The 26,307-nt window shown below is 33.5% G+C and overlaps 1 protein-coding gene and 2 pseudogenes across 1 annotated transcript; all 3 read right to left on the bottom strand.

Annotated features, from left to right (window-relative positions):
* Positions 1-1,516: 1,516 nt before the first annotated feature.
* LOC120147725 lies at positions 1,517-3,846 on the bottom strand (annotated as a pseudogene).
* Positions 3,847-14,048: 10,202 nt separating this feature from the next.
* LOC120147724 lies at positions 14,049-17,468 on the bottom strand (annotated as a pseudogene).
* Positions 17,469-20,209: 2,741 nt separating this feature from the next.
* On the bottom strand, positions 20,210-21,187 carry LOC120147669. The gene is made up of 2 exons (XM_039160980.1): positions 21,095-21,187; positions 20,210-21,017 (listed from the first exon to the last, which is right to left on the bottom strand). The coding sequence occupies exons 1-2, from the start codon at positions 21,117-21,119 to the stop codon at positions 20,404-20,406; spliced, it is 639 nt and encodes a 212-aa protein (XP_039016911.1). The 5' UTR covers positions 21,120-21,187; the 3' UTR covers positions 20,210-20,403.
* Positions 21,188-26,307: the final 5,120 nt, after the last annotated feature.

Here is a 26,307-nt window from a genome sequence, read left to right as displayed (position 1 = left end):
TGTTTCTCCATTTACTAGTCTGGTTTTGTTCTCATTATCTTTTTTATCATCTGTCCTTATTTCTATTTCAGCCATGTGACCATTCTCTTCTTCGCTCAAAATAGTGAAACGAGAGTCCCCTATTTTAGATTTTTGTTTCGCCTTGTCTTTCTCAGTCTTTTGTCGTCGTTGTTTTTCTTCGACGATTTTCCACCACCATCCATGGTCCAAACATTGTTTCTCTGATGTTGTTGCAAGGTTATGGTTGTTTTTGTTCCTTTCGTTAAGTTCTTCCTCACGTTTAGATTCTATATGTACTTGATATGCTGCACATTGCTCTTGTATGCCCATAAACCCCAAATGGAAGCAAATCTGTTGTAATCCTTCGTACTCTAGTTTTTGTGTGAATCCATCTATTCCAATACAGGAATTAGTGGTGGTTTAGATATACTAAAACCGCGATTCTTGCAAACTTACCTCTTTCCCCCGCCTTAGTGTTATAAGCAACTTTAATTACTCGTCCAACTACTGAAGCAATTAGTCGAAAAAGTGCTTTTGTGTAGTATCTATAAGGTAGTCCTGGCAACCTGATCCATACTATCACTTGTGATGGATGTTTTTCAGAAGTTGAGAATGATCTACTCCACGGTTGGACTGTCAAATATCTTCCATATATTGTCTATGGCCCTTCTGTTAATACCTTTGTATAGTCATCTTCATCTGCAAATTTGACTAAGAAATAGTTGTTTTCTAGGTCGATTAGTTGTATTTCTCCAATTGGTTTCCATAGGGCTTGGATCCGATTTAGCAGGACTTTATATCATATCATCCGTCCTAATAGCCGAACGATGATGACATTCCTCATGTTTTTATCAATTTGATCATGAACTTTTTTTTGAGAATTTGATTGTTGGGAAGGCACCCGATTTGTCGATAACGTAGTCCTCATCCAATACCACAATTTCATCATCATTAATACCAGAGCCTGTATTTAGCGTTTTCCTTGCCCTAGATGTGTTGGCTACTATGCTTGCGTAAGTTGCCTTCCCTCTTATCTCTGTTTCTGGTTTATCTCCTGTTTCTTTTTGTATTGCGCTTTCAATTTCTTCTACTTCATTCATGCCGGATACTTCGGCCATGTCTCTCTCTGATAGATTATCGGCATCCATCTCTTCTGTTTCGGTAACACTATCGTTGATATTTCCATCCTTTGTGTTCTTGATTTTCTTTGGATTTCTTTGTTCTTTCAGATTCGCCTGATATTCGGTTCTTTCTAAAGCTGGTTGTAAATTGGTCTTCGTCTTCTCCTCCGACGGTCTTCCTCCAAAGGTTCCATATAGGTTTTGTTTTTCGATAAGGTTTTCTTGCAGGAACAAGGGAATTTTCCCAATCATATCGATGTCGGGTCGATGTTATAACTTTAAATGCCATCAGAACATGTAAAAGCACATACATGAACGCATCATCTTGATATTCAAACTGAAGTTTCATTCACTTAAAAGGTTAATAATAGCCTAGTCCATAATAATTTTTTTTGAAAAAAATCTAAAATCAATAAAGGTGAAATTTCATCTACCTTTTTTTTTTCTCTGCATTACTTCTTTCATGGATTTTCATTAGAAAATGAAAGAAGGGTTAACAACTATATGCCTTAAGGGATGTTCTACATCTAGCCGCCAGCATGTTTGACGAACTCGGCAGGGGAGAGGAAGCTGCCATGACAAACACATACAATTCTCACCTCCTCCCCCTTTCTATATCTGTAAAGAAAGCCTTCTATTTTCTTCCCATTGGGGCCATCCCCTGTTGCTGACACACAAGGCATATCCTCCACAATGTTCCTCTTCTTTTCACCCACTCCGGATAACTTCTCGGATTTTTCAATCACGGTTTTTCCAGGGATTATGATTGGTTTCTGCTCGGTCTCGGTGGCCAATTTCACACTAGTAGGGCTTCTTGCGTCCGGGCATCTCTGAGTTTCTGTAACATAATGCAACATACACAAATATATGAGCTCAAGCAGAAATAAAAGCTTAAGATAACAAAACAACAACAAACCATGCCCTTTTGTCATATTGTCAAATCATATTGCTTCTGTACATTATTCAAGATAATTTCCTAGATAGAGCTTAAATTATTGAACAGACTAGTCAGATTCGAGATGAGTGTTGGATACAAGTATGTGTCGGATACCGGCATGTGCGATTTTCGTTAGGTTTCTCATGTATTTGGAGGATCATATCCTCGTACCCAAATCTAAATATGTGACTCCAAGCAAGATAGCTAAAGCTATTTTTACCCTTGTTTTCTAAAACTATAGATCGGTAGAAGGATAGTGATAGATCACTACCACTTTCTGCATTAAGTTCACTAGGATTGTTTTAGCCTCTTAGAAAGATATTACAATTTTATCTAATTTCACAACCTCATTTTCCATTGTTTATTGTTGGATCTTAGGGGAACACTTAGTTCAACTAGAACAAAATTGCAAATTTAACACAGCAATCAAAGATGATTGGTCATCTAGAAGAAAACAAGCATCTAAAAGATAAATTTTCATAGATCAGATTAACAGATTCTTCAAAATCTGCTTACTTTTGAGCATGCCATATTCATTGAATTACTGAGCCATCAAAATCAATTAATGAATATCAAATAGCAAATAGGGGCATGAAAGACTAGTAAAAGTAACATCAATCAAGGATAAATTCACCCCCAAGAATTCTATAAAATTCACACAGAAATTTAAAAAATAATATTTTTATGAAAATATATATACCTTGAGGTGGTTGGCTATCAAGTTCAGATATCCCCAGAGGAACCGCTTCCTTGGGATCCAATTGAAGCCTGTGAAGCATATATGGCATCACAAGGTCCTCTACCACCCACTTCTCCCTTATCATCTTCACAATTCTCTTCACCACAACCCCCTCTTCTTCTATCCCTTACAGCTTTCAAATTTTTCTGTTTCTCTGATCTCTTTCTCTTAGCTTCCATTCTCCTTAAACACTGCAACTCCTTCCTCTTCCTCCACTCCTCCTCTGTCTCTGTGGGCAAAGAACATGTCCTCAGAAGTGAACCACATGCCATGGGGAACACAGAAGAAGCATGTTCATTACTGTCTTTTCTGTGGAGTTGTTGATGAAATCTGGTATTGAAGACGATCTCTTGAGCTTTTTGGCTCTCGGGTCAACCCCAAACCGACCATTCAACGAAAGTCCCAAGCTTAACTCAATCTCTTCTTCTTCTTCTTCTTCTTCTTGGCCAGATCTCTTTCTCTTAGCTTCCTTCTCCTTAACACTGCAACTCCTTCCTCTTCCTCCACTCCTCCTCTGTCTCTGTGGGCAAAGAACTGTCCTCAGAAGTGAACCACATGCCATGGGGAACACAGAAGAAGCATGTTCATTACTGTCTTTTCTTGTGGAGTTGTTGATGAAATCTGGTATTGAAGACGATCTCTTGAGCTTTTTGGCTCTCGGTCAACCCCAAACCGACCATTCAACGAAAGTCCCAAGCTTAACTCAATCTCTTCTTCTTCTTTCTTCTTCTTCTTGGCCAGTTGTAGAAAAATGGTAGCTTGATGACATGAACCTTTGAAGTAGATCCCTTGGAAGATTGCCCAGATGCATGGAAATGTTTCTGTGGTTTCTTTCTTTCCAATTTCTTCAGCTTTTGCCATTAAAAGACAAAACCAAAATCATGAAAAACAATTAAATTTCATAAAACATCAAGGTGTAAAAACAAAATCTTGACCCAAAGCCCAAAAGCTCTCATTTTTTTTCTTTCATCTGAAAACCCAATCAAACAAATTGATGGAAGAATGAAAATATCGAAAGGGAAAAAAAAAATGGATTGAATAACAAGAGCAGGGAGCGCCCCCACTTAAAGGAAACGACCCCGCGTTTTGTTGTGGACAACAAAACCAAATATTATATTTGTTAACACAATATTAGTTAACAAAATAAATATTTCATTAAATACATATAGAAAAATAGTGTTATACATGGTAAATATGCTATTATTAAATTGAACTAAAAAATAAAGGTAAGATAACGAGGAGACATCAAATTAGCTGTCGTCACGTCACTGCTTTCTTTAAACGTGACTGTCGTTTTGCCAATTTGCCTTATCACTGCCACGTTCCATTGGCTTATCTTAGTATGGCTATTCGTTGTAGTATAAGTCGTTTAATATTTTCTATTTGCACCCTCTAACTTTTCATTTTTTTCATTGTGATACATTAACTACGCGTCAACCATTCAAATTAATTGTAGCTATGAAATTCGAGTCATAGTAGGTTTCATTGTAACATTATAACATGAAGGAGATTATATATTTTTTATATTATATAATGTTTTTAATTAATTAAAATTTATGACAAATTACTTGTGCAACAAGCTCAGAGGGTTATGTTTGCAAATGTCAAAACTAAAAGGGATGTAAGCGTAAAAAAAACCTCTTTCTGTTTATTCTCCATCTAAAACATTAGCCGATGACAAGAAAGGATAAAGTGACACGTGGAATCAGAATCCGTGTTGCAGATTGCCGCCTCCTTTTGTTTGAACGTGTATGTTTTGCTAATATCTACTCGCTATAGCTGCTTGACACGTAGATATGTGGTCTTTCTGGGATTCACGCGAAATCCATGGGCTTTTAAACCGTGGGATCAACTAACTACTATATTCACTGAATTAGATTTGTGAAAGGTTTAATATGCAAACCGAATCCTAAAATTTATAATTTCTTAATTTGGTATTTAATTTTTATATAATTTAAAAAAACTAATGTATGTCTTAATTTAAATTTTAATAAGCAACTAGATTAGAAACGTGACATTGATCGATCATATTACAAATATTTATTAAATGGCATATATCACATTTAAATTTTATGAAAGAAGAAAGATTCTACTTTTTTAGTGAAAATGATATGAAAAAAAGAGTAAAAGGAGTAAGTTTGTAATTAACAGTAATTACTCATTGATTTAAATAGCAAAATCCCGTTTAAATCGAAAAATGGAAGGCAATGGTATGTAAAATGGTTTGATTTGAGATGTTTGGTATCATTGTCACACTATCAATTATTGCTTTAAACACTTTTATACATAGGGTAAACTACACTCAAGGTCACTTGACTATGAGTTAGTAACACAAGTCTTTTTTAAGTACAAACATGTCATTACATCGTTAAAATAAAAAAAACATAATATGATCTAGTATAATAGTTTAATTCTTAAAATTTATACAATTTATTAATTTTATTTTAATTCAAAACAATTTAATAGATTTAACTCTTCATGTTTAAAAACTTCAACATTTGTTTATAAAAAAAATCTCATTTTAGTCTTTCTTTTCTTAAATTCCTAGTTCTACTCCCATAAATATTATATATTTTTCTTGACACTTTCATAGTATAATAACAATTTTAACAATAAATTGGTGCTATTTTTATGATAGAGTGCAATTATTCAATTATTGATATGATGATGAACTTCTTGGTTAACAGTATCACAAGAAAATACTAAATCTATGAAATTTTTAAATACAAGAGTTAATTTTTTTGAATTATTTAAATTGCGATAAATTGATAGAATGTATGAGTTTAGAAGCAAAAAATATTTATATATCCACATTAGACACATGTTTAATTTTAAAAAAATGACTTATTTATACAATCTTTCAATCGAGTGATGTTTGTATTTTTTAATGATATATTTATTAACCATAATTAAGTGACCTTGAACGCAGTTTATTCTTACAAAATATTCCACTTTGTCATATGAAAAAAAAATCTATTAAAGTAACAAGATAAGATATGAGAAGTGAAGCTTTTATAGTTGAAAGATGATAGGTTTAACAAATACGTAAGAGTTTGGGTTCTATGCAGCTTAATTTGATACTTTACGGTTAACACTAATTAATCATAGTTTTACATTAATCAAATCTTCTTCTTTTCTTAATTTGTAAGTGAACATCATTGCCAAGCATATAGATTAGTTTTTAGCTTCTTTTACTTCCAAGCATAACGGGTAAAGGCATTAATAGAGAACTTTACTTTTTCTAAACTATAGTTATACTGTCTAGTAGTTAAATAGATCAATTAGCATCATAATAAGGATGTTAGAGGGTAGTTGTCATCAACTTGTTGAATATCTTATTGTAAGTGTATTTAACTATTTTTAAAATTTATAATTTATTTATTTGAATTACTCAAATTTTATTTTCACTTATTTCAAATTTGATAAATCAAAAGGTGTAAACAAATTTAATTTAAAGAATTAAAGAATCCAAAATTTTATTTGTTTGAAAAAATCAAATATATTTTAATCACTTACACAAGGGTTGTGGTCGTCGTGGTATTTATTAGTTTGAGTATTTATATGGTTTGTTTAAATGGGAAAAATGTATATAAAAACGCAAGGCATGTCAGAAATGCATGTATGTGCGGTCGTGCATAATAGTAAGGAATTATTGCGGTTTCTCCATGTTCTTAAAAGGCATCGACACATGAAAAAATAAATAAGATGAATTATGTGCCCAAAAAAAATGAAAGAGTACTTTTAAAGACAACAGCCATATTTAATAATAATAAACAAAAAATAGAAATGCGAGAGAATTGATATAATACTTTATATGTAAATAATAATATATTACTTATAATCAAATGAAGGAGATGGGTGACAGGAGAATCTGCGCAAAAAATCAAGAGAAGATCGGGGAGTGGGGCCCAAAAATACCAAGTTGCAACCTTTTTCTTCTGTCTACTTTATTATTTCATGTGGGTTAGTGATGTGGGTTTCGAACACGTGTACCCAAGTTGCAAGGAGGTAAACGTGGCGAATTTCTGTTGCAGGGAAACAGCTAAGCAGGCTGTCAAGTTGGCCAAGTTGTAAAGTAGTTAATGGGGGAGTAACGAAAAAGTACGGTGTTCACGTCACACTATAATTTTATATGTTTTAAGACAAAGTATATTTTATTATTTTATATAATATAAATGCATAATTATTCAAACCAGTAAATAATCTTAATAATTAAAAAGATTATTATTTTCCTCAAACATTCTGAAATTAAGTAATTGAATCTATGAATGTATGTATAATTTTTTAAATAAATATTATCTTATAATTAATAACTTTTTATATTGTTAAATAATAAAATAAAAAATTGACTGATATTATTTCCATATGTAATGGAGTAAGGGGAGGTAAGATAGTAGTCTGCCCCCAACGCCAGGTTGAGAGCAGTTTCTGTGGGAGACATCCGAATTATGAATTATCCATTATGAAACTCGATTTTACGATCTCAAAATTAAGAACCTTATGCTCAACCAACTGGGTTTACGGACAATTCATTTAGTGGTATTCGTGTGCCAAGGAAGTGATAATGTATCTCTTTGATGACATTACTCATCAAATTGTATCAATCTTTGACTTTGTACTAAATGATTATACTAGGATGATCACACAAATACATTATTTTTTACTCTTCATTTAAATAATGATCTTTTAATGAAGTACGTTTTCATTAAAAAAAGAATTAGTTGAGTAAATTTCGATGAATTTTTTATTAAAATAATAATTTTAAATTAAAGTAATTATTTGGTTTTTGAATTAGTTTAAATAAGTGATTTTGTATAATTTGTTAGAATTTTTTATCAATTGAGTACAAAATTCATATGATATTAAATAATACAATGTCATCTTGAGTCTTTTCTATAAATAATTTTTAGTTTTTGATTTAGGGTTAGTGTGGTTCAAGCAAATATGGTTTTGCCACAAATGTGACATTTTGTAAGATGTGATAATCAAGTTCAATTTTTACGCAAGCTGAGTATTGCTTCTCTGGATGCTAATTATTAGAGTAGACTCTAATAATAATATAGAACAAAAGAAAATAATAAATCACAAAACAATTAGAGCATGATTTAATTTTGATTGATGAAGACGACGGGAGAGATATAGACGACGAGAGGGATATTAAAGAAATTTCGGGTGTCTTGTAATCTCTCTTTTATCATGTGATATTATATCTACGTAGTGAACTTAGGTTGTGCATGGTGTCCCAAGTGTATGTTTTGTGATGAATCGATACTGTTGATGCATCGATATTCGATCGTTCTTTCAGATGCATATCATTTAGTGTAGTGGCAGATTCAGAAATTTAAGAATGTAGGTCCAAAATTTAATTTTCTTTCTTAAAAATAATGGGTATGTAAAAATTGTAATTTTTTCTTTTTTTCTTACATATATTAAACTAAATTTAAACACTTTTCCAAAATAATGGGATGCACTTAGCCTCTATGAGGCTTAGTGCATCCGCCACTGTTTAGTGAGCATATGGTCTCTTGACCCCCTCATGCAATGCCTATGCATTTTTGTCCCTGTACATGAATAATGCTCGTGTCTTGTTATGGCTTCATCCTCCGTCAAGACGTTGTGTTGAGACCATACAGTTCTCGACGTCTCGAAGGAATGCTACCTGGTTGGTCCTGTCAGTAGTCATATGGTTGTCTCAAAGATTAAGTCATGCATGTATAAGTATGAACTAATTCCACAATGTCTAACTGCGAATGACTCATTAAATCAATTATAGTTTGTTTGCTGGTATACGTGAAACAAATCCTGACTTCTGTAAGGATGTATTTATAGATAAAAGATCGACGAGGGCTTTGCACATTGCTATGATGATTCATGATAGTTCGACGGATTGCACGGCCTTTGTCTGCGACGCATCATTCCAATTTTTGCCCATCAACTTTTGATGGTAAGATAGTGGCCTACTGCAGTGATGATGAGTGATGAAGAATTAAGGTTCGATTCCGAATAGAGGGCCTGAGAAATGTCTACCATATCCAAGGAAGACAACAGGTGCACAATTACTCAATCCTAACACGGGAAGGTAGTAACAATAAATAACAATATCGGGCTCTACGAGTCTGGTAATAGGAATGAGTACAATCTAAATCCATTAACAAGGATCCATTAGAGGTAGGGGTGTTCAAAAAAATCCGACTTGGCCGATCTGATCCATTGATTTGATCTAAAAATTCAAATATTCGATCCATTTTTTAATTTTTGGATACTTCGAATCGGATATCTGAGACAAAATAGGATAATCGAATTGGATATGGATCGACTAAAAATTAATTTTGGATTATCTAACATCCATAAAAAATAGTCCTTAGAAGATTTTACTTAGTCCCAACTATCCTAACCAGCCAGCCCACCCCTAACTTGAAATACCCAGCCTTGAGGCTTGCCTTACAGATTGTATAATTGAATTCCCATATTTCACGAGTCCAGAGTACAACCCCCACACCATCCTTTGCCTCGCCTTGCCTTGAGCCAGCCAATCCGATTTGCATTTGAGTAGACTGAATTGCTAGTGCTCAGTACTCAAACCATGCATTAATGAAAATACTTTCTTAATTACATAAAATCGATGATAGTAATTAATAAACAGGAAAAATGTATGATAGAGAGAGGTTAATAAGGGTCACTTCATAACGCGACTGCTCAGGATTCTTACTTCTGTGTGTGTATTTATAGGAGACGAATTAAGGTTTTAGTTTATGCAACCTTTATTTTTAATACAAATATACGCAAGGGCTATGGGAATTGGGAACCTAGGTTAGTAGCTATTTGTGTATAGATTACAGGTGAAAGGTCTGCCTACCATACACCTCTTTGTTTCCAATTGATCTGCTGCTTGTGGATTTTTATTTGAAGGATAAGATTGTTTTGTTAGGTTATTAGGTTAGCTTGGTTGACAAAAGAAGAATACATTTACTATAATAACTATAGTCTGTGTTGCAATGAATAAGGTAAAGCAAAGGATATTCAATTTTGTAACTTGTTATGTTTTAACGTATAGTAGAGATATAAAATATGTTTATGAAATCATAAAATATTATATTTAAATTTAAAAATTTATCAAATTAAAATTTATATTCGGATTCAGATATCTGAAATTTTAAATATTCGGTTTTTTCGTATTAGATATGAATTACAAATTTAATGATCCGAATTTTTGGATATCCGAAATCTCGGATCGATAATATCCGATATCCGAAAATGCACCCCTAATTGGAGGGCAAGTATGTTGCCAACAGCTGCGGTAATTCCAGCTCCAATAACGTATATTTAAGTTGTTGCAGTTAAAAAACTCATAGTTGAACCTAGGGTGATTCAGTCGGTCCTTCTCACGGTGAGTACCGATCTGCTGTCCCTACTACGACGATGCGCTTCTGACCTTAATTGGTCGGGTCTTTCCTCTGGCATTGTTACTTTGAAGAAATTATAGTGCTCAAAGCAAGTCTACACTCGTATACATTAGTGTGAGATAACATCACAAGATTTCGATTTTTTTTTTTTTGTTGGTCTTCAGGATCGGAGTAATGATTAATAGGGACAGTCGGGGACTTCATATATCATAGTCAAAGGTGAAATTTATGAAAGACGAACAACTGCGAAAGCATTTGTTAATGATGTTTTCATTAATTGAGAACTAAAGTTAGGGACTCGAACAAAATCAAATACTATCCTAATCAACCATAAACGATGTCGATTAGGATCGACAGATGTTTCTTTTAAGACTCTACCGCACCTTATGAGAAATTAAAATCTTTGAATTTCGGGAAAATATAATCATAATGCTGAAATTTAAAAGGAATGGATTGAAGGGCACCACTTGGAGTGGAGTATGTGACTTAGTTTTACTTGCAATTATAGCACTATGGATGTCAAATCATAGTGAATGACTTGGATTTTCTTAGCTTGCAATGATGGGATGTAACCCCTCAGACCGATGTGGATAACCCGATCCGATATGGAGTGTCACATTAGGGCCACTGGAGCGACCCACTATAAAAATAGCGGAAAATTTAAAACTTTTATTAAAACATGTAAACTCATAAAAATTTGTCACTATTTAAAAAATAATACAGATTTTCACACTGTATATAAAACAAAATACAATTACATGCCCCTAATCACATGTATTATACTCTGCAAGCAACGCCGGAAGAACTCCCTTACTGATATTGATAGTTGTACTGGTACAATCTTTACTTGAAATGGTGAGTAATAGAGTGAGCTTCGAAAAGCTCTGTAATACATAAACCAGATGATGCTGAAGAATGTGCAGATACAGATAAACATATATTTATTGGTTCCGATATCTAGATTTTTATTGTTGAGCGGAGATCCTACTGACAATTCAGGTGGTAACGGACAATGAGCTTTCAGTTCAGAGAAATTTCGGATGCCTAGGTTCAGGAGATCGGAATAGGTTATCTAGTGTGTTCCCGTAAAACCAATAAAAAGATACAGATCTTTTAAAACATATATATATACCCCCATCCTTTCACAATCTGTTTGTGTAGGTTCCCCAGAACCATACACCAACCCACACAACCTGTAAGGCCCTGAGCACAAAGCCGAGGAACCTGCAAAATACTTCCTTCAACAATACTCCCAATTAAAACATGTTTCGTCCGTAAACGGAGATATCATAAATCAAAACAGAATTCAGAACATATATCATAACATAATCTAGATCAGAAATCAGAACAGAATTCAGGTCATGTATCAGAATAGAATTCAAGTTGGAAATCAGATAAAATATTATTATTAGGGAACACACAGAGTTTACAGATATATTCAGAGATACTGGATAATCTTATCAAGCAGAGAAACGCAGATCTTCAGTATATCGATAAATGTTGGAATTTAGAATCACTATTGAAAGATCAATAACTGATGGAGTCATCAGTTATTCAGAATGAGACTTGAGCTGATAAAGAAGAAATGAAGGTTCAAGACCTTTACAATCTATGTCGATTACTCGGATTATCGAACAACTCCAGATGAATAGCTCCCAGAACTAATACTTGTCAACTTGTCAATTCATTAACCTTCCAGGGTATTTACTCTTTAATACCAAATATTCTTATCCATAGATCATCTTCTAAGTCATCACTGAACAGATCTTAAGGAGAACATATATTCTAATGGTCTTTATTTCATTTCCATGTTTCAACTATACCAGGAAATATTAACGTACTTGATTTGTGGTTCATAATCCATAGGAGACACATCACGTAAGTTCATCCTAGTTTTCGACTTATTCCAATCTCTTACTTAATCCTCAATCCTTGAGGTTACCTAGTTCATTTAGCAGTCAAGTCTATTCCAGTTACTTCGGGATTTTTCAAAGTAATTTAGACGTTTCTGAATTTCATATACATATTGTACTTTCGTTCAATTCAATTTGGTCTTCGTGGTTGATTTGTCGAACAAATGTCCAATTCTTAGTACTGAATGATATCTAGAGTTGAGCTGAATACTCCAAAATTATCATCGGGCCAAACTTGAGAAGACGAACGCTCATTCAAGTGACATATGTCGTTCAGGTACTGATATAACATAGCATTGGTTGCTCGGCTTAATATGTGATCCATAACTTTTAAGAGTAGTGCCACATCCATGTTATTTGGATTCCTTAATTATCTAACACCTCTACTTAGTTTAGGTCATAAGGGTATTTTGGTCATTCTGGTGCTCAGTTTCAATCCATTTTTTTCAGAGCTTGAGGATATCCAATCATTACTGAGCTTGGTGGTATTCTTGAGTCATTTCCATTACAAGGGTATTTTGGTCATTTTACAGATTCAGGATATTTCAATCCTTTCCATTCGTCGGTATTATATAATTCAAACGTAGCATTTTTTTTCCAGACCTTTCGAATAATTCTGACAAAAGAGCACCCTCGATAATTTATTCTTAACTCGGAGATTTTCAGGTCAATTGTCTTCTCAGAAGTTACCAACAGGTTATCAGGAATTTTCTATACAAATACAGGATCTTAACAATTAAATCTATAATTTATCGAGTTAAGTACGAATCCTCAAAGTATTTTCTCATTCCGGGTCAACTCAGACTATTTTTACCTCTCAAGGGCATTTTCGTAATTTCTTAATCAAATAATTTTGATATTAACTCTTAACGAAAATAACTATAATTTAGAGATCCTATGGTTAATTTCTTTCCAGAACATTCTCAAATCTTAAAATGATTCCTTAACAGATTATAGTATCTTGCATAAACCCTCTTGGGGTTAAAAACTGGTTATCCAAATTTTCTAAGCAAACTAGCATTTATATGCACATCTGTATTTTTATCAGATCAATAAGTCTTTTCAGAGTTATTAATCAATTTCCAGGGACCATTCTTGTCATTTTACAAATAGGGGTATTTTCGTAATTTTACCCTACCAGAGTATTCTCATAATTTATCATCCTAGTACCTTTAATGAGATAAATTATAATCTACATATCCATGGCTGATTCCTTATCATTAATCCCAGAACTTGTAATTTAATTCCAACTGTCATCCAATTTCTTATAATAGTCATCTGAGCCATATTCAGTTACTTATTTTCTACCGCATTTGTATCGAGTGTAAAAATTAATTAAACTATTCAGAAAACCAAACATTTCCATTCATGTATTTATCAATACAACATGTTTCATAAAGCATGAAAATGTAGTAATGTATTACCTCATTTTCCGTGCCATACTGGCGACCATTTAAACTCCATTTGAACGCCCTCGATCTTGAAATCAACTTCCAATAATTCCTCAGATACATATCCACAAAATTTCAAAAAAAGACCTTAAATATGAAAAAAGATCGAATCGGGTGGTAAATCAGTGAAAAATAGCTTACCGAGTTTGAATTTGACGAAACGGACTTCGGAATCGAGCTCAAGAAGTCGAAAACATAAAATATGACTTAATAAAAAATAATCAACTTCGATACCATAAACTCCTTATTATCAAATTCAAGCTTATTAACTTTGATTTCAAGCTTCCAGTCTTCTCATGAACTCGAACCATCTCTATTACGAAATCGAATCCAAATAATTTCCTTGCCATAAAAATAATTATTAAAATCTAAATAACAATTTAGGGGCCTATTTAATATTTAGCTACCAAGGTTAGGGGCTAAATTAATCTTATTGAAACTATTAAGACATAAACATAACTACATATAAACTAGAAAACAAGGTTAAGTTCTTACCATTCCTGAATGACTAACTTGGTGATTTCACCTTTATCATTTATCAACTTTTTTTCTTAAAACACACGTGCTCTCTGTACCCTTCATATTTTCTTATTTCTTTCCTTCTTTCACGCATCATTTCTGTTAATAAACCTGGAGATTTGAATAGGAGGTACGGCGGGTTTTTGACGGTGGATATTCGTCGGAAACGAGATCGGTCAGAGATTAACGGCAGCTCTGTTATCAGTGGCGACGCCGGAAATAATAAACATGAGGTAGAAAGTGATGATGAACTCAATCACAACCGCCTGTAAATCTGATCCTTGCGGCGGCGAAGACGTTGTCTGGACTGCTGAAGAGAAGGCGAAGTGTTCCAGCTGCCATAGTTGATCCGAAAACTTGAGCTGTTATATAAGCTGGCACCTGTTTGAGAGGAAATCTTTTGCAGGTAGCAAAAGCAATGGTGACTGCCGGGTTGAAATGGGCACCCGAGATGTGACCCACGGAATAAACCAAAACCATGACGGCCAATCCCCAGACTATGGAAATCCCAGGTAATGAAACCACTTTGTCATTGTTTACATTCACCACCACCGATGCACAGCCGGCGAATATCAAGAAATATCTCCCCAACACCTCTGTCATCAGCTTCTGCATGAAAGGTGTCGTAACCGGTTTTCGTCCGGGCACGAAATATTAATTTTGGCGGGGAAATTGATGTGAATAAATAATTTTGAAAATAATTTGAGTCGTCATCGGCCTTTTGGATCAGGTAGGTCGAATACCTAAAAATTATCTTTTAAAAGAGTTTTTAAGAAAACCATATTTAAAAGATGAACTGATCTGCATTTTATAACCAAAAATTCGTTCTTTTTTTTAAAAAAAGGATTCGTGGTCGGTTACGTTTAAGGAATGATTAGCACCCCTACAACGCCCAAAAATTGGTACTTTTTAATTATAAATTGTCTCTATTATTAAAATTTAAAAATACAAAAATATATTTAATTTACAATCCTATTATTTCAAAATTATATAAAAAATATTTATTTATTTAAAAATATCCGAAAAGAACTTCTAGGTGCCTTAAGACAGCTCTTTTCTTTGATATTGATAAATATTAATTTCAAATAATATTGTTTACTTTTTAATTAAAATATCAGAATAGGACATCCAGTTGTATTAAGACTGTCCTTTTTCTTCGATATTAAAAATAAATAAATTTTTAAAAAAAAAAATATATATACTATTTATTATATATTTATAAAAATATTTAACAATAAAATAAAAATACTATTAAAACAATATATTTAAAAACATTAAAATAAATGAAGACATATAAAATAAATAACTAAATTATAATTAAAATAAAACTAAATCTAATTCCTAATTAATTGAAATTATAGGGATTAAATATTTTATTTTCTAATTTAATAATTTAATGACCAAAATAAAATTATCTAAAATTTGAATTTTATAATAAATTAAATTAAAAATATGAACTAGGGATAAAAGAATTATTTATTAAAATTAAGGGATTAAATTTGTCATTTATCCTAAATATATTATTTTAATAAAAAAAACTAAAATGAACAAAATTAAAATTCAAAGACTGAATTAAAATTATTATAAATTCAGTTTAGTGACCAAATATAAAATTTACAAGTTGGGAGGACTACGGACGGGATTTAACTATTTTGTAATTACGCGCATAGTCCTTCCCGAAACGACGTCGTTCGGAAGGACTATAAATGGTCCAAACCGGCTGGCCGAAGGGCCAGCCATTTCATTTCTTTTTTTTTTTTCTTTAAGCAGAAAGAGAGAGAGAGGAGAGAGAGAATTCTCTCTGGCCTCTCTCTAGATTCCCTCACCGGAGGGAATCCGGCAGCCGTCTGCCGCGCGAGTGTCCCCGCCGGCCACCGCATCCGGTGGCCGGAAAATTTATTTTTATACTATTGGATAGATCGGACCGTAAGGACGGTTCCGATGTTCTTTTTCCTAAAATGGCTCCCAATCGGAGCAGATCTATAAATATACCTTCGGTATTTTCAGTTCTCGGCGATGTTCAGTGTTTCCGGCGACGGTCAAGGCTTCCTTGGTAAGCTTCTCTCCTCTCTTTTTCCTTCTGTTTTTGTTTTTGCTCTGTTGGGATCGTTGGTAGTTTATATCTCTCTCTATTTTCTTTTTTTTTTCTTTTGGTTCTGTCTCTGTCCCTGGTTTTTTGTCTCCCTCTTTTTTTTTCGCAGATGGGTGGTGGCTTTTATAGCCACCACCGGTGTTCGTCTCAGACTGGTCCGAAGAGGGGCATCGGTGAGTCACCGGACTACCAGTGGTGACTCACCCCGTAGCCTTGCATGGACGGCGGCGTTGATCTTCTGGAAGCATCATTCGGGACGTGGCAGCGGCGGAGGCGGTGAGGGCTTCTGGAAGCAGCAGCGGCGGCGCGGGACGTGTCCCTAGGGTATAGATACCCTAGGGTTTCCTCTGGCAAATGGTGGACCGTTGGATCAAACCAGATCCAACGGTTGAGATTGAGATGGCGGCTGGCTAGATTAGGGTTAGGAAACCCTAACTGGAAACCCAAATATTTAGGGTTTCTGGTTGGATTTGGACGGGTGGTGGTTGGTAACTGGGTGGTCCATTGTAATTGGGCCGTAATTATATTATTTATTTATTTATTTTTAATAATATTTATATGTATTTAATATATTTAATATAATATAATAATAATAATAATAATAATGATAATAGTAATAATAAATAATAATAATAATAATATTATAATAATAATATGGATAAAAAATTAGTATCTTCAAAAGGAACAGTGAAACCTACGTCGGAGGAGACTGGCGGAGGGGGGATTCCGATTGGCTTCCTCTTCGACATTCAAAACGACTCCATGATTTCCATTACTCCCGGAGTTCTCAGCCATGACTGTTACTTTTTATACTACAAGAAAATGAACCCAACACCAACAGTGAAAAGAGAGATGGAGGAGGAAGATAAAAGGAGCAATAAACGTTGTGGAGCCATTTTTTTTCTCTTGTCAACAAATGAAGCTGTGAATCACAAGTAGGAAATAAAATAAAATTTCCTCTAAGCTGGAAATCAATGGATTCCATGGTGGCAATGCATTATCCTTAATTTAATTATTCCCACTCTCACCCAACAATTTGTCCACTTCTACCTATTCTATCATCCTCATTCACAAATTTTCTTTTAAATTAAATTGCCCCATAATGGGGTGTGTGACATGGGATGTGATCCAAGAATTTCTGAAAAAATCTATACTAGCTAATATTGGACTCTGTGATCATATAAAACGAAAGAAAGTAATCAAATCACAACAAACAAATATGATTCAACTCCAATTACATTCCAAAAGTTTTCTACATAAAATTTAGTTGCATCTACAAACTTAATTTTCAAGAATATATGTTGTGGAAGAAGCTTTAGGAGATGCTATTGGAGAACGTAGATAAGGTGCAGGTGGAATTTGCAGTGATTGAATATTCCCTTGGAACATTTCGAGAACCTTGGTCATTGATGGTCGAACTGCTGGAACTGATTGAATGCACCAAAGGCTTACCAGTGTCACTTCCTTGTTATTTCATCTTCACTGTTACTCCATCAAGATTGGAATTCATAGCATGGTCAAGATGATTATAAATCCATGAAGGAAAATATATTCACTGGTTTGTGACGCATCAAAATTGAAATTTTTTCTTCCTCCAACCATTTCTAGGACCATCATTCCATAGCTGTAGACATCGGATTTATGAGAAACTCCTCCAAAGTTTCGACAGAACACTTCCGGAGCTATATCCAGCTGTTCCTCTAGCTCCTGTCAAGGAAATCATACTCTTTTCTTTCGCATAATTTAGAGAGACCGAAATCAGATATCTTGGGGCAAAAGTTGTCGTCCAAAAGGATGTTGTGAGGTTTAATGTCAAAGTGCAAGATCCTTGTGCTACAACCTTGGTGCAAGTACTCTAGCCCTCTAGCGATACCAAGAGCAATGTCATACAAAATTTTCCACTCCAGTTGGCGACTTGTATCACATCCTTGGCGATAAATGAATTTATCCAACGATCCGTGGGTTGGCGACTTGTATCACATCCTTGGCGATAAATGAATTTATCCAACGATCCGTGGGCATGAATTCATAAACCAAGCTCGTTCCGTTCTCGTAACAAAAACTAGTAGAGTGACTATGTTGACATGAGAAGTTCTACTAATGCTAGCCACTTCATTCAAGAACTCCTCCCCGTCCCCCTTGGATCCACTCAGTAGTTTGACAGCCAAAGAGAAGCGTCAGGTAATTCTCCTTTGTATACATGCCATATCACCTTGGCCTAACTTGTGGAGGAGTTATTAGTCATTTCTTGATCTCATTGTAAGAATAGTGACGTGGGCCTCGAGAACCATATGTTTTAATAAATGCGTCAAAATTGTCTTTATGTTCCTTTGATGCTGGTCCTCTATTCCTAAATACTACTAAATACAAATGCACATCATCCCATGATTGAAACAGATCCTGTGACTCCTATATGTGGAGATGGCGAGATTGATAAGTTATCAATTACCTCTATCATATTTTAAAATTTTAATATTAATATAAAAATATTATATTATATTCCTTACCTAGGATTACTTTGAGCTTGATACCCAGAGGAACCTGTAAGCACAAGAAGGACCAAATTAAGTGGTTCAAACAAATACTTCACAATTGAATAATTGACTTGAAACAAATCAGCTCACACCTCAACTTTGTAGTGGAAAAGATGTTAAAATTGATAATACAAAATTTAATGAAACTCAGAAATGAACAATCAAATTTTTTTAACAATGTATTAACCTAAGTATTCATTAAAAGAACGATAATTCAAGGATAGAAATTTGATATAACTTAACCAACATGCCTTTCAATCCCACTAACTGTCCCAAATGGGGCGAGTCGCGTGGATGCGTCCCCAAATGGGGTGTGTGCATTGTACCCCCAAAAAAATCTTTTAAGTATAACATTTACTATTGTTCTAAATTTTAAGTGTATTATGGTTTATCTATTTAGAAACAAAATTTTAAATTAAACCTTATTTTAAAGGAGGTGTTGGAAAGAATATCTCTAGCATCGTAATTAATAAATTAAGATAAAAATTACTAATAGTATTTAGATCATATTATCTTAATAAATTCCTTTTAAGTTGAACCACTCTAGATTTAGGTTCTAATGTTTTGTTAATTGTTCTAGAGAACATAATGATTTTCTAAAAAAAAATCTAAATATTTGCTGGTCTTATGTAAAATATTTTATTTTATAGATTTTCTTAAAATTATTTTATGAATTTAATTTTTATTATATATGGAGACCTGGAAAGAAAGGAGGGTTAGATGATAGTACTTAGGAGTTGACTTGCTCAAGAGCTGAGTTAAGGTCATATTCACATTTCAACCTATACAAATATCCATTTCACAATTTCAAAATAAAAATATTCAAAATATAATTTTGTATATTATATAGTTTATAATTAAATATTAGAAGGCGTTTATAGACTAGGTTCAGGTTCGATACCAAATAAATTCTAGGCCTGGTCTAAACCCGCCTATGTAATTACCCAATTTTGTTTTTAAAAAAAATAAAATATATAATTTTATATTAATATTTTGTATTAGTGCATTTAAAAATAATAAAATATTTTTAAATTATTTAATTAATATTCGAATCAAACCATGTCATGAGATCAAAATCTTGCTGGAATCTGGCTCAAGTGAGCCCAATATATGGACTTATTTATTAATATCATAAAAAATATGTTTAATTTTATTCGGATCCAGTTGGCCTATAGACAGAAAATTCTTATTTGAAATCTAACCCAAACTAATGATCAGATCGAACAAACCACTCATGAGCAAGTAAGAATATTTAATTCCATCTTATGTTAGAAAATGGCTCGAAAAGAATTATAAATTATTTTTAAAAATATATATAATTATCACCCTTGTCAAATTATTCTACAAAATAAATACATATATATATACACTTTAGTAAGATATTTATTAACTTACATGACAAGTTCAATATAATTAAAATTGTATTAATTTTATTAAACCAAGAGATTAACCTGATCACGTAGAAAACTTGTGTGAATTAAACTAGATCTGTTTTGACCGCATAATGAACATCAATGGTGGGTATGACATAATAATTAAGGGTTTAATTAAAACTTTTGAGGGAATTAAAAACTATTTTTTCAGAACTTTGGGGGGCAAGTGCCGTATCATTAACGTACATGTTTTGTTGGTGATCATACCTGAGGCTGAGAGGGAACCATCTTCTCTCCATTGCACCCCAAAGCCATTCTCGATTACCACGCGCAGAATAATTGAACCTGGATTGTGCTCCAAAAACCTTTAAGATTGAAACGAATGCTGGAAGAAGACATGGCTATGCATGATGCCATGGCATCCCTTGCTGCAACTGAGAGCTGGGAAAATGAAGATGTAACGACGAAGTAGCCTACATCATTCCTTCCTCCAGATGTGCTGCAATTGAACTGATGATTATAAAGCCCTTCATACTGAGTTGCATTGGCCGGGCAATCATAATAGAGAGAAATGTTGTTGGTATTCGAAGCAGGGTAAAAGGGGCTGAGATTCAAAGAGATGTTGGAAAGATTCTCTGGACAAAGCACGTCACCATATTTACTCACCGGAGCAATAGTGAGAGATTGAAGGGAGGTGTTGTATACCAGAACTTGGTAACTACGTGAACCGATTGTAATAACCGGAGAACCGTCATCCGGACAAACAAACTCAAATCCCGGCTTCCCACAACCACGTATTTGATGAAATGGATAACTCACATTTTTTATGAGTCCACAATTGAATGGGTTCTTACATTCTGCGGAATTCCAGCTTGTACACACCACAACTTGGATTGAGAACAAGATTGCCACCACTCCAACATAGTGTAAAGTTCCTGAGATGTATTTCAACCAAATTAAAACCAAAACATTAAATAAATTAAATAAATAAATACAAATTGCGCAATAATACCCAAAAACATTGTCACCAGTTCCATCAAAAAAATGCTGAATAACTCGATAACTCTCAAAGAAGTCTAAAAGATGCCCGAATCGAGGAAATATCCCAGAAATTGAAATAAGACCGAGGAAATGTCTCTGTTCCTTCTAAGATATTGAAAATACGAAAGGAAGACTCCAAAGACTAATAAGACATGCGCAAATACATTTCATCACGTTCATATTTATTATCGGTAGTTGTGATAATATACAATATTGAATCTTGACATAATACATATAATAAATATAGTTAAGTATATCTATTTTTTAAATTAAGGGTGTTTATTAGTAGGTATTTGTGTTTTTGGGTATTGAAGATTAGAATATATATATATTAAAGTAAAATTGTGGCATGTGTCCTTATTATGAGTATTGTTACACCCCAATTTTCAATATTAATTTATAATTAATTAAAGGACTAAAATGATAATTTTTGAAAATTCTTGGGGTAATTTAAAAGTTTGGAAAGTTTATGGACTAGTCGCATAAATTTCCCATAACTTTTTGTAAAAAAAAAACAGCTACCCGTTCGTGAGCCAGGCACCAAACCCCTTCCCTCCCCAGTGAAAGCCTTAACACCAACCAGAGCCCCCGTTCACCACTTGGCAGCTGCACCGGTCGTCGGTGCAGGTCACCGTCATCCCATCAGGCATGCCCAACCTCCGTGACATAACCCTAACTAACCCCATTTCGAAAACTAACATCGTTTACCGTGGAGAAGTCAGTAAAGCTCTGTCGAAACCCCCTTCTCCTACCGTCTCGCCTCACTGCCGTCACCAACGTGTTCCCCGACCTTTACTGCACAAAACCCGACCCAAGGTGTTTCCCCACTGTCGTGTTTTCTCCTGTCGTCGTTGGTAAGGGTTGCGACCACTCTTTTTATCCGTTTTCATCGTGATTTTGTTTAGATATTGGGGTAATTTGGAAATAATATGTTTATATGCATCTTGTGGAGTAATCGACCTGCCAAATGGGCCCTCATCGCCGCGTCATGTGCCAGTAGTGTGTATGGGGCTCTCCAACCGATCCAGTCAAACTAGTATACACCAGGTCTGTTTGACCCGAATCGTGTCAATCTGACCCGAATCGTGTCAATCTGACCCGACCCATTTACTTTGACATGACCCGTTGACTTTGACTGTAGTTGAACGTTGACTTTGACCAAAAAGTTATTTTTTAAAAAAAAAAATCATATTTTATGTTTTTCGACGTCTTGAGTTCGAATCCGAAGTCTTTTTCCCCAAATTCAAATCCGATAAGCTTTTTCAGTATTTTATCTTCTGATTAGATCAGTTTTCCGCAATTAAGCCCCGTTTCTGATGTAATTTCTATTTATATGTATCCAAGATATTAATGGACGTTGGATTCAAGTTCGAGAGTGATCGAACGAAGTTTAAATATTCGATCGATGGAGCACACATAAATTGAGATAATAATTTACTACCCCATGTATGCTTTATGGTACATGTCGGTGATTTGTAATGCATGATTGGAGTTATTGGTCAATTACATAGAGTTAATTATTGATAGACTCGAATTGAATATGGTATAAAGACAGTAAACCCAATAAGACTCAATTGACTCGTGTAAGGAACTAGAATATCGTTAAAAGATAAATCTAAGTTCGGTGATTTAATGTAACATCCCAAAAGCGGGCTAGTGACCAAAATATAAATTTTGAAAGTTTGAGGATCAAAGTAAAAATTGGGAAAAGTTTAAAGACATAATTGTTATTTTCCCAAAAAGAATTTTATTCCATAAATGGATTATTATGTGACCAAATTATAAATTTGGTAAAGTTTGGTGACCAAAGTATAAACTGAACCAAAATGTAATTTTAAAAAGTTACAAATGGGTCACGAAAATAAGAAAATAAATATATTTTTTCACATTTTTAAAATTTTGGAAAATAATATTTAATGGTTTAATTCCATGTTTAATTGGAATTTGGATTAAAGTGACAAAATGTAAGTTTTGGAAATTGCAAGGGTAAATGGTAAAGTGGGAAAATATTTTGTTCATCTTTGACTATTGGAAGATGATAAGGTTGTTGTGGCTTTGTATTAATGTAATATCAAGTTCATTAGGGTAAATTAGTATAGATATTTTAATTTCAAGGATAAATTGGTAATTTAGTATTTAATGAATTTTTAATTCATTAAATATTAAAAAAAGATGAAGATTATCAAAACTTCTTCATTTCTCCAGCAGCAAACATGAGCTTTTCCAAGGTAAGAAAATATTTTTGTTTTCAATTTTTGAGCCAATTCCTTTGGAATTCGAGTTATACTGTGAAATAGGAAAGTGATCTACGCGAAAAAACGTTATCATTTTGTACCAATATTGTTTCTAATCTTGTTGAATTTCAAAGATCCCAAATCTAAGTGTTTATATTTATGATATGATTCACGAAATTGATGATAAATCTTGATGAATTAGAGGTTGTAGATTCATTTTCAAGCTTGATTTATGGTTGAAACATGTTCAATCTTTCTAGAAATTATTCTTTGAAAAATTGAACATGATGAATTTGAGTGAGAAAAATTATGAAAAAATTATATAAGGTCTGAAAATGTTGTGTAGAAAGTATTCTATAAGCCTTAGAAAATTTGGGGACCATTTGTAATTTTTGAAAAAGTTGAGGGGACCAATTTGTAATTTTTTGAAAAGTTGTAAATGGTTGTATAATTGTTAATAGTTGATGTACTATGCTGGAAATTGTTGTTTGGGATTGAAATGAGCATTTAAATGTGAAATATGACCATTTTGGAAGTTTGAAAAGATTAGTGATTTAAGTACAACATTCACATAGTTGGGGTGCAAAAAGATAATTGTACATTTGTAAAAGTAATTGGTTGGTAATAATTCCAATACTGGAATTTCTTGAATTTATGGAATTTGTTGAATTTTGGTATTTAAATTTAAGTGATAAAATGGTGAATGACCACTTTATATAAATTGGAAATGTTAGTGTCAATATTAAAAGGAATTATTAAATGTTAAGTATTTTGATAGAAAGAGAGTTTCAAGTATATTATGGATTTGTTTTGGGGATGTGTTTATGTTAGTATAATACTAACATATGTATCTTTATGAAATTGTGATTTGTACAGATCGTGATTGATTTGTGACTAAGACAAGTCAAGTATAAAAGGGTTATTGTGGATTATAGTGAGGAACATCTTTTGGACATATAAAGTGTCAAGGTGAGTGTAAATTTAATTTGTACCAATGTTATAGAATAAACATTGGCTTGCGATGAGCCAATGACGGAGTTACTATGGTAAGAAGTGACTCCTAAAATGTTATTTGAATTGTGATGCATGCATAACATTATATATGGACGTTTTATACATCGTTGGGTAGGATTTGCGATAAGTCTATTTCCCATGTTGGAATGCATGATTTCATAAGTACAAGCATGTGATTGATATGATACTTATGTGTGCATGAGTACATGAAAATGGGCATATGTGACATGATTTACATGATATATGAAAATATGATATCAGTTGTGTGATATGTCTGACATGTTATTCTATGTGATATGATACGATCTGCATGATTACATGCACATGTGATATATGTGAATGATATACGTGATTACATGCACTTGTGACATATTATGTGACATGGACCTATGTGACTACATGAGAAAGAATATAAGTTATGTGACTATGTGAACATGTGAATATATGTCCATGAGAAGACATAGCCATGTGACATGTGAATATACTTAAATAATACATGTTATATGATATGAGATATATGTTTACACATACATGTGGTATGTGACAGAAGAGAATGAAGATATGATTATAAGAAACAATATGAATACATGAATTTATGCAACATAATGATATTGCCCATGATAGGTGACATTAGAGCTATAGGTATAGTTGGCATGCCAAGAGTCGAGGGTTACCTATGTTCTTCGGGACATATAGACAGTTTACCTATGTTATTCGGGACATATGGACAGTTTACCTATGTTCTTCGGGACATATGAACAGTTTACCTATGTTCTCCGGGACATATGGACAAATTACCTATGTTCTTCGGGACATATAGACAGATTACTTATGTTCTTCGGGACATATGGACAGATTATTATACGAGCTGTGGTGACAGCATATGTGTGCACACCTTAGTGCACTCACATACCTTGAGTTCTCAGTAATGTACATGGGCTATAAAAGATCTCAGTAATGTTCATGGGCTTATAAAAGATATCAATACTATATATGGGCCTACAAAAGATATCAAACGTATACACGGGCTAGTACATGGGATATTAAAGTGATAACATAAATACACTGCATGTGATGTATATGCTTTGTCATGTGAAGTATATTACAAGATTTATATGTGATACTATGTGTATTGCTTGGTAAAATGTATTATGTTCTCAATAATGTATAGACTGGTAATGCATGCCCACGTCTTAACTGAAGACCTCTTCTGCGATAGCTTAGGATGAATAAACTGTGCCCACGTCTTATGCGAAAACCTCTTCTGGTATGGGCTTATAAAAGATATCAAAAGTGGTTGCATTATTATATGATATCATGTTATTATTGTTTACACTGAATCTGCCCACGTCTTAACTGAAGACCTCTTCTGCGATAGCTTAGGATGAATACTGTGCCCACGTCTTATGCGAAACCTCTTCTGGTATGGGCTTATAAAAGATATCAAAAGTGGTTGCATTATATATGATATCATGTTATTATTGTTTACACTGAATCATAAGTGTACCATAGGCAAATAAAATAAATTGAATTTCATCTTCAATGAGTGAGATGTTATTATGTTAAATGCATGATTCTATTTCACAAATGTTAATTGCAGATGACATGTTACAAAGATTAAGTACAATGATATGTCTGAAATTGGTTAATGATAATGATAAAGATCATGATATGATGTTGATGTTATAATGATGGCATATGTGCATATGCATTCTGTTATGTGAAATGTTCTATGGTTTCTATTACATGTTTTATATACCCCAAGTCATTTAGCGTGTGATTGTTTCACACGTAGTTTCAAGAAGAAGAGAAGAAATGTTTTTCACTGATTTATCATCCGATTCGATCCTTTTTCAGAATTAAGTTTCCATTTGATGTAATTTCTGTTGATATGGATCCGAGGAAATATTGGAAGATGATTTTAAGATCTAGGGCG

Source organism: Hibiscus syriacus, unplaced genomic scaffold (assembly GCF_006381635.1).
Source record: "Hibiscus syriacus cultivar Baekdansim isolate YM2019G1 unplaced genomic scaffold, ASM638163v2 tig00110940_pilon, whole genome shotgun sequence".
Classification (NCBI taxonomy): Eukaryota; Viridiplantae; Streptophyta; class Magnoliopsida; order Malvales; family Malvaceae; genus Hibiscus; species Hibiscus syriacus.
The sequence above is the reverse complement of the archived record's forward strand: the minus strand, read 5'-3'. Positions and strand labels throughout refer to the sequence as shown.

Bases quoted from the DNA above. Each gene is read 5' to 3' on its own strand.
- LOC120147669 (XM_039160980.1), bottom strand. From the start codon at position 21,119: ATGGAACTGGTGACAATGTTTTTGG. The intron at 21,018-21,094 runs GTATTATTGCGC...AATACATCTCAG, and splicing joins ACTGGTGACAATGTTTTTGG to GAACTTTACACTATGTTGGA.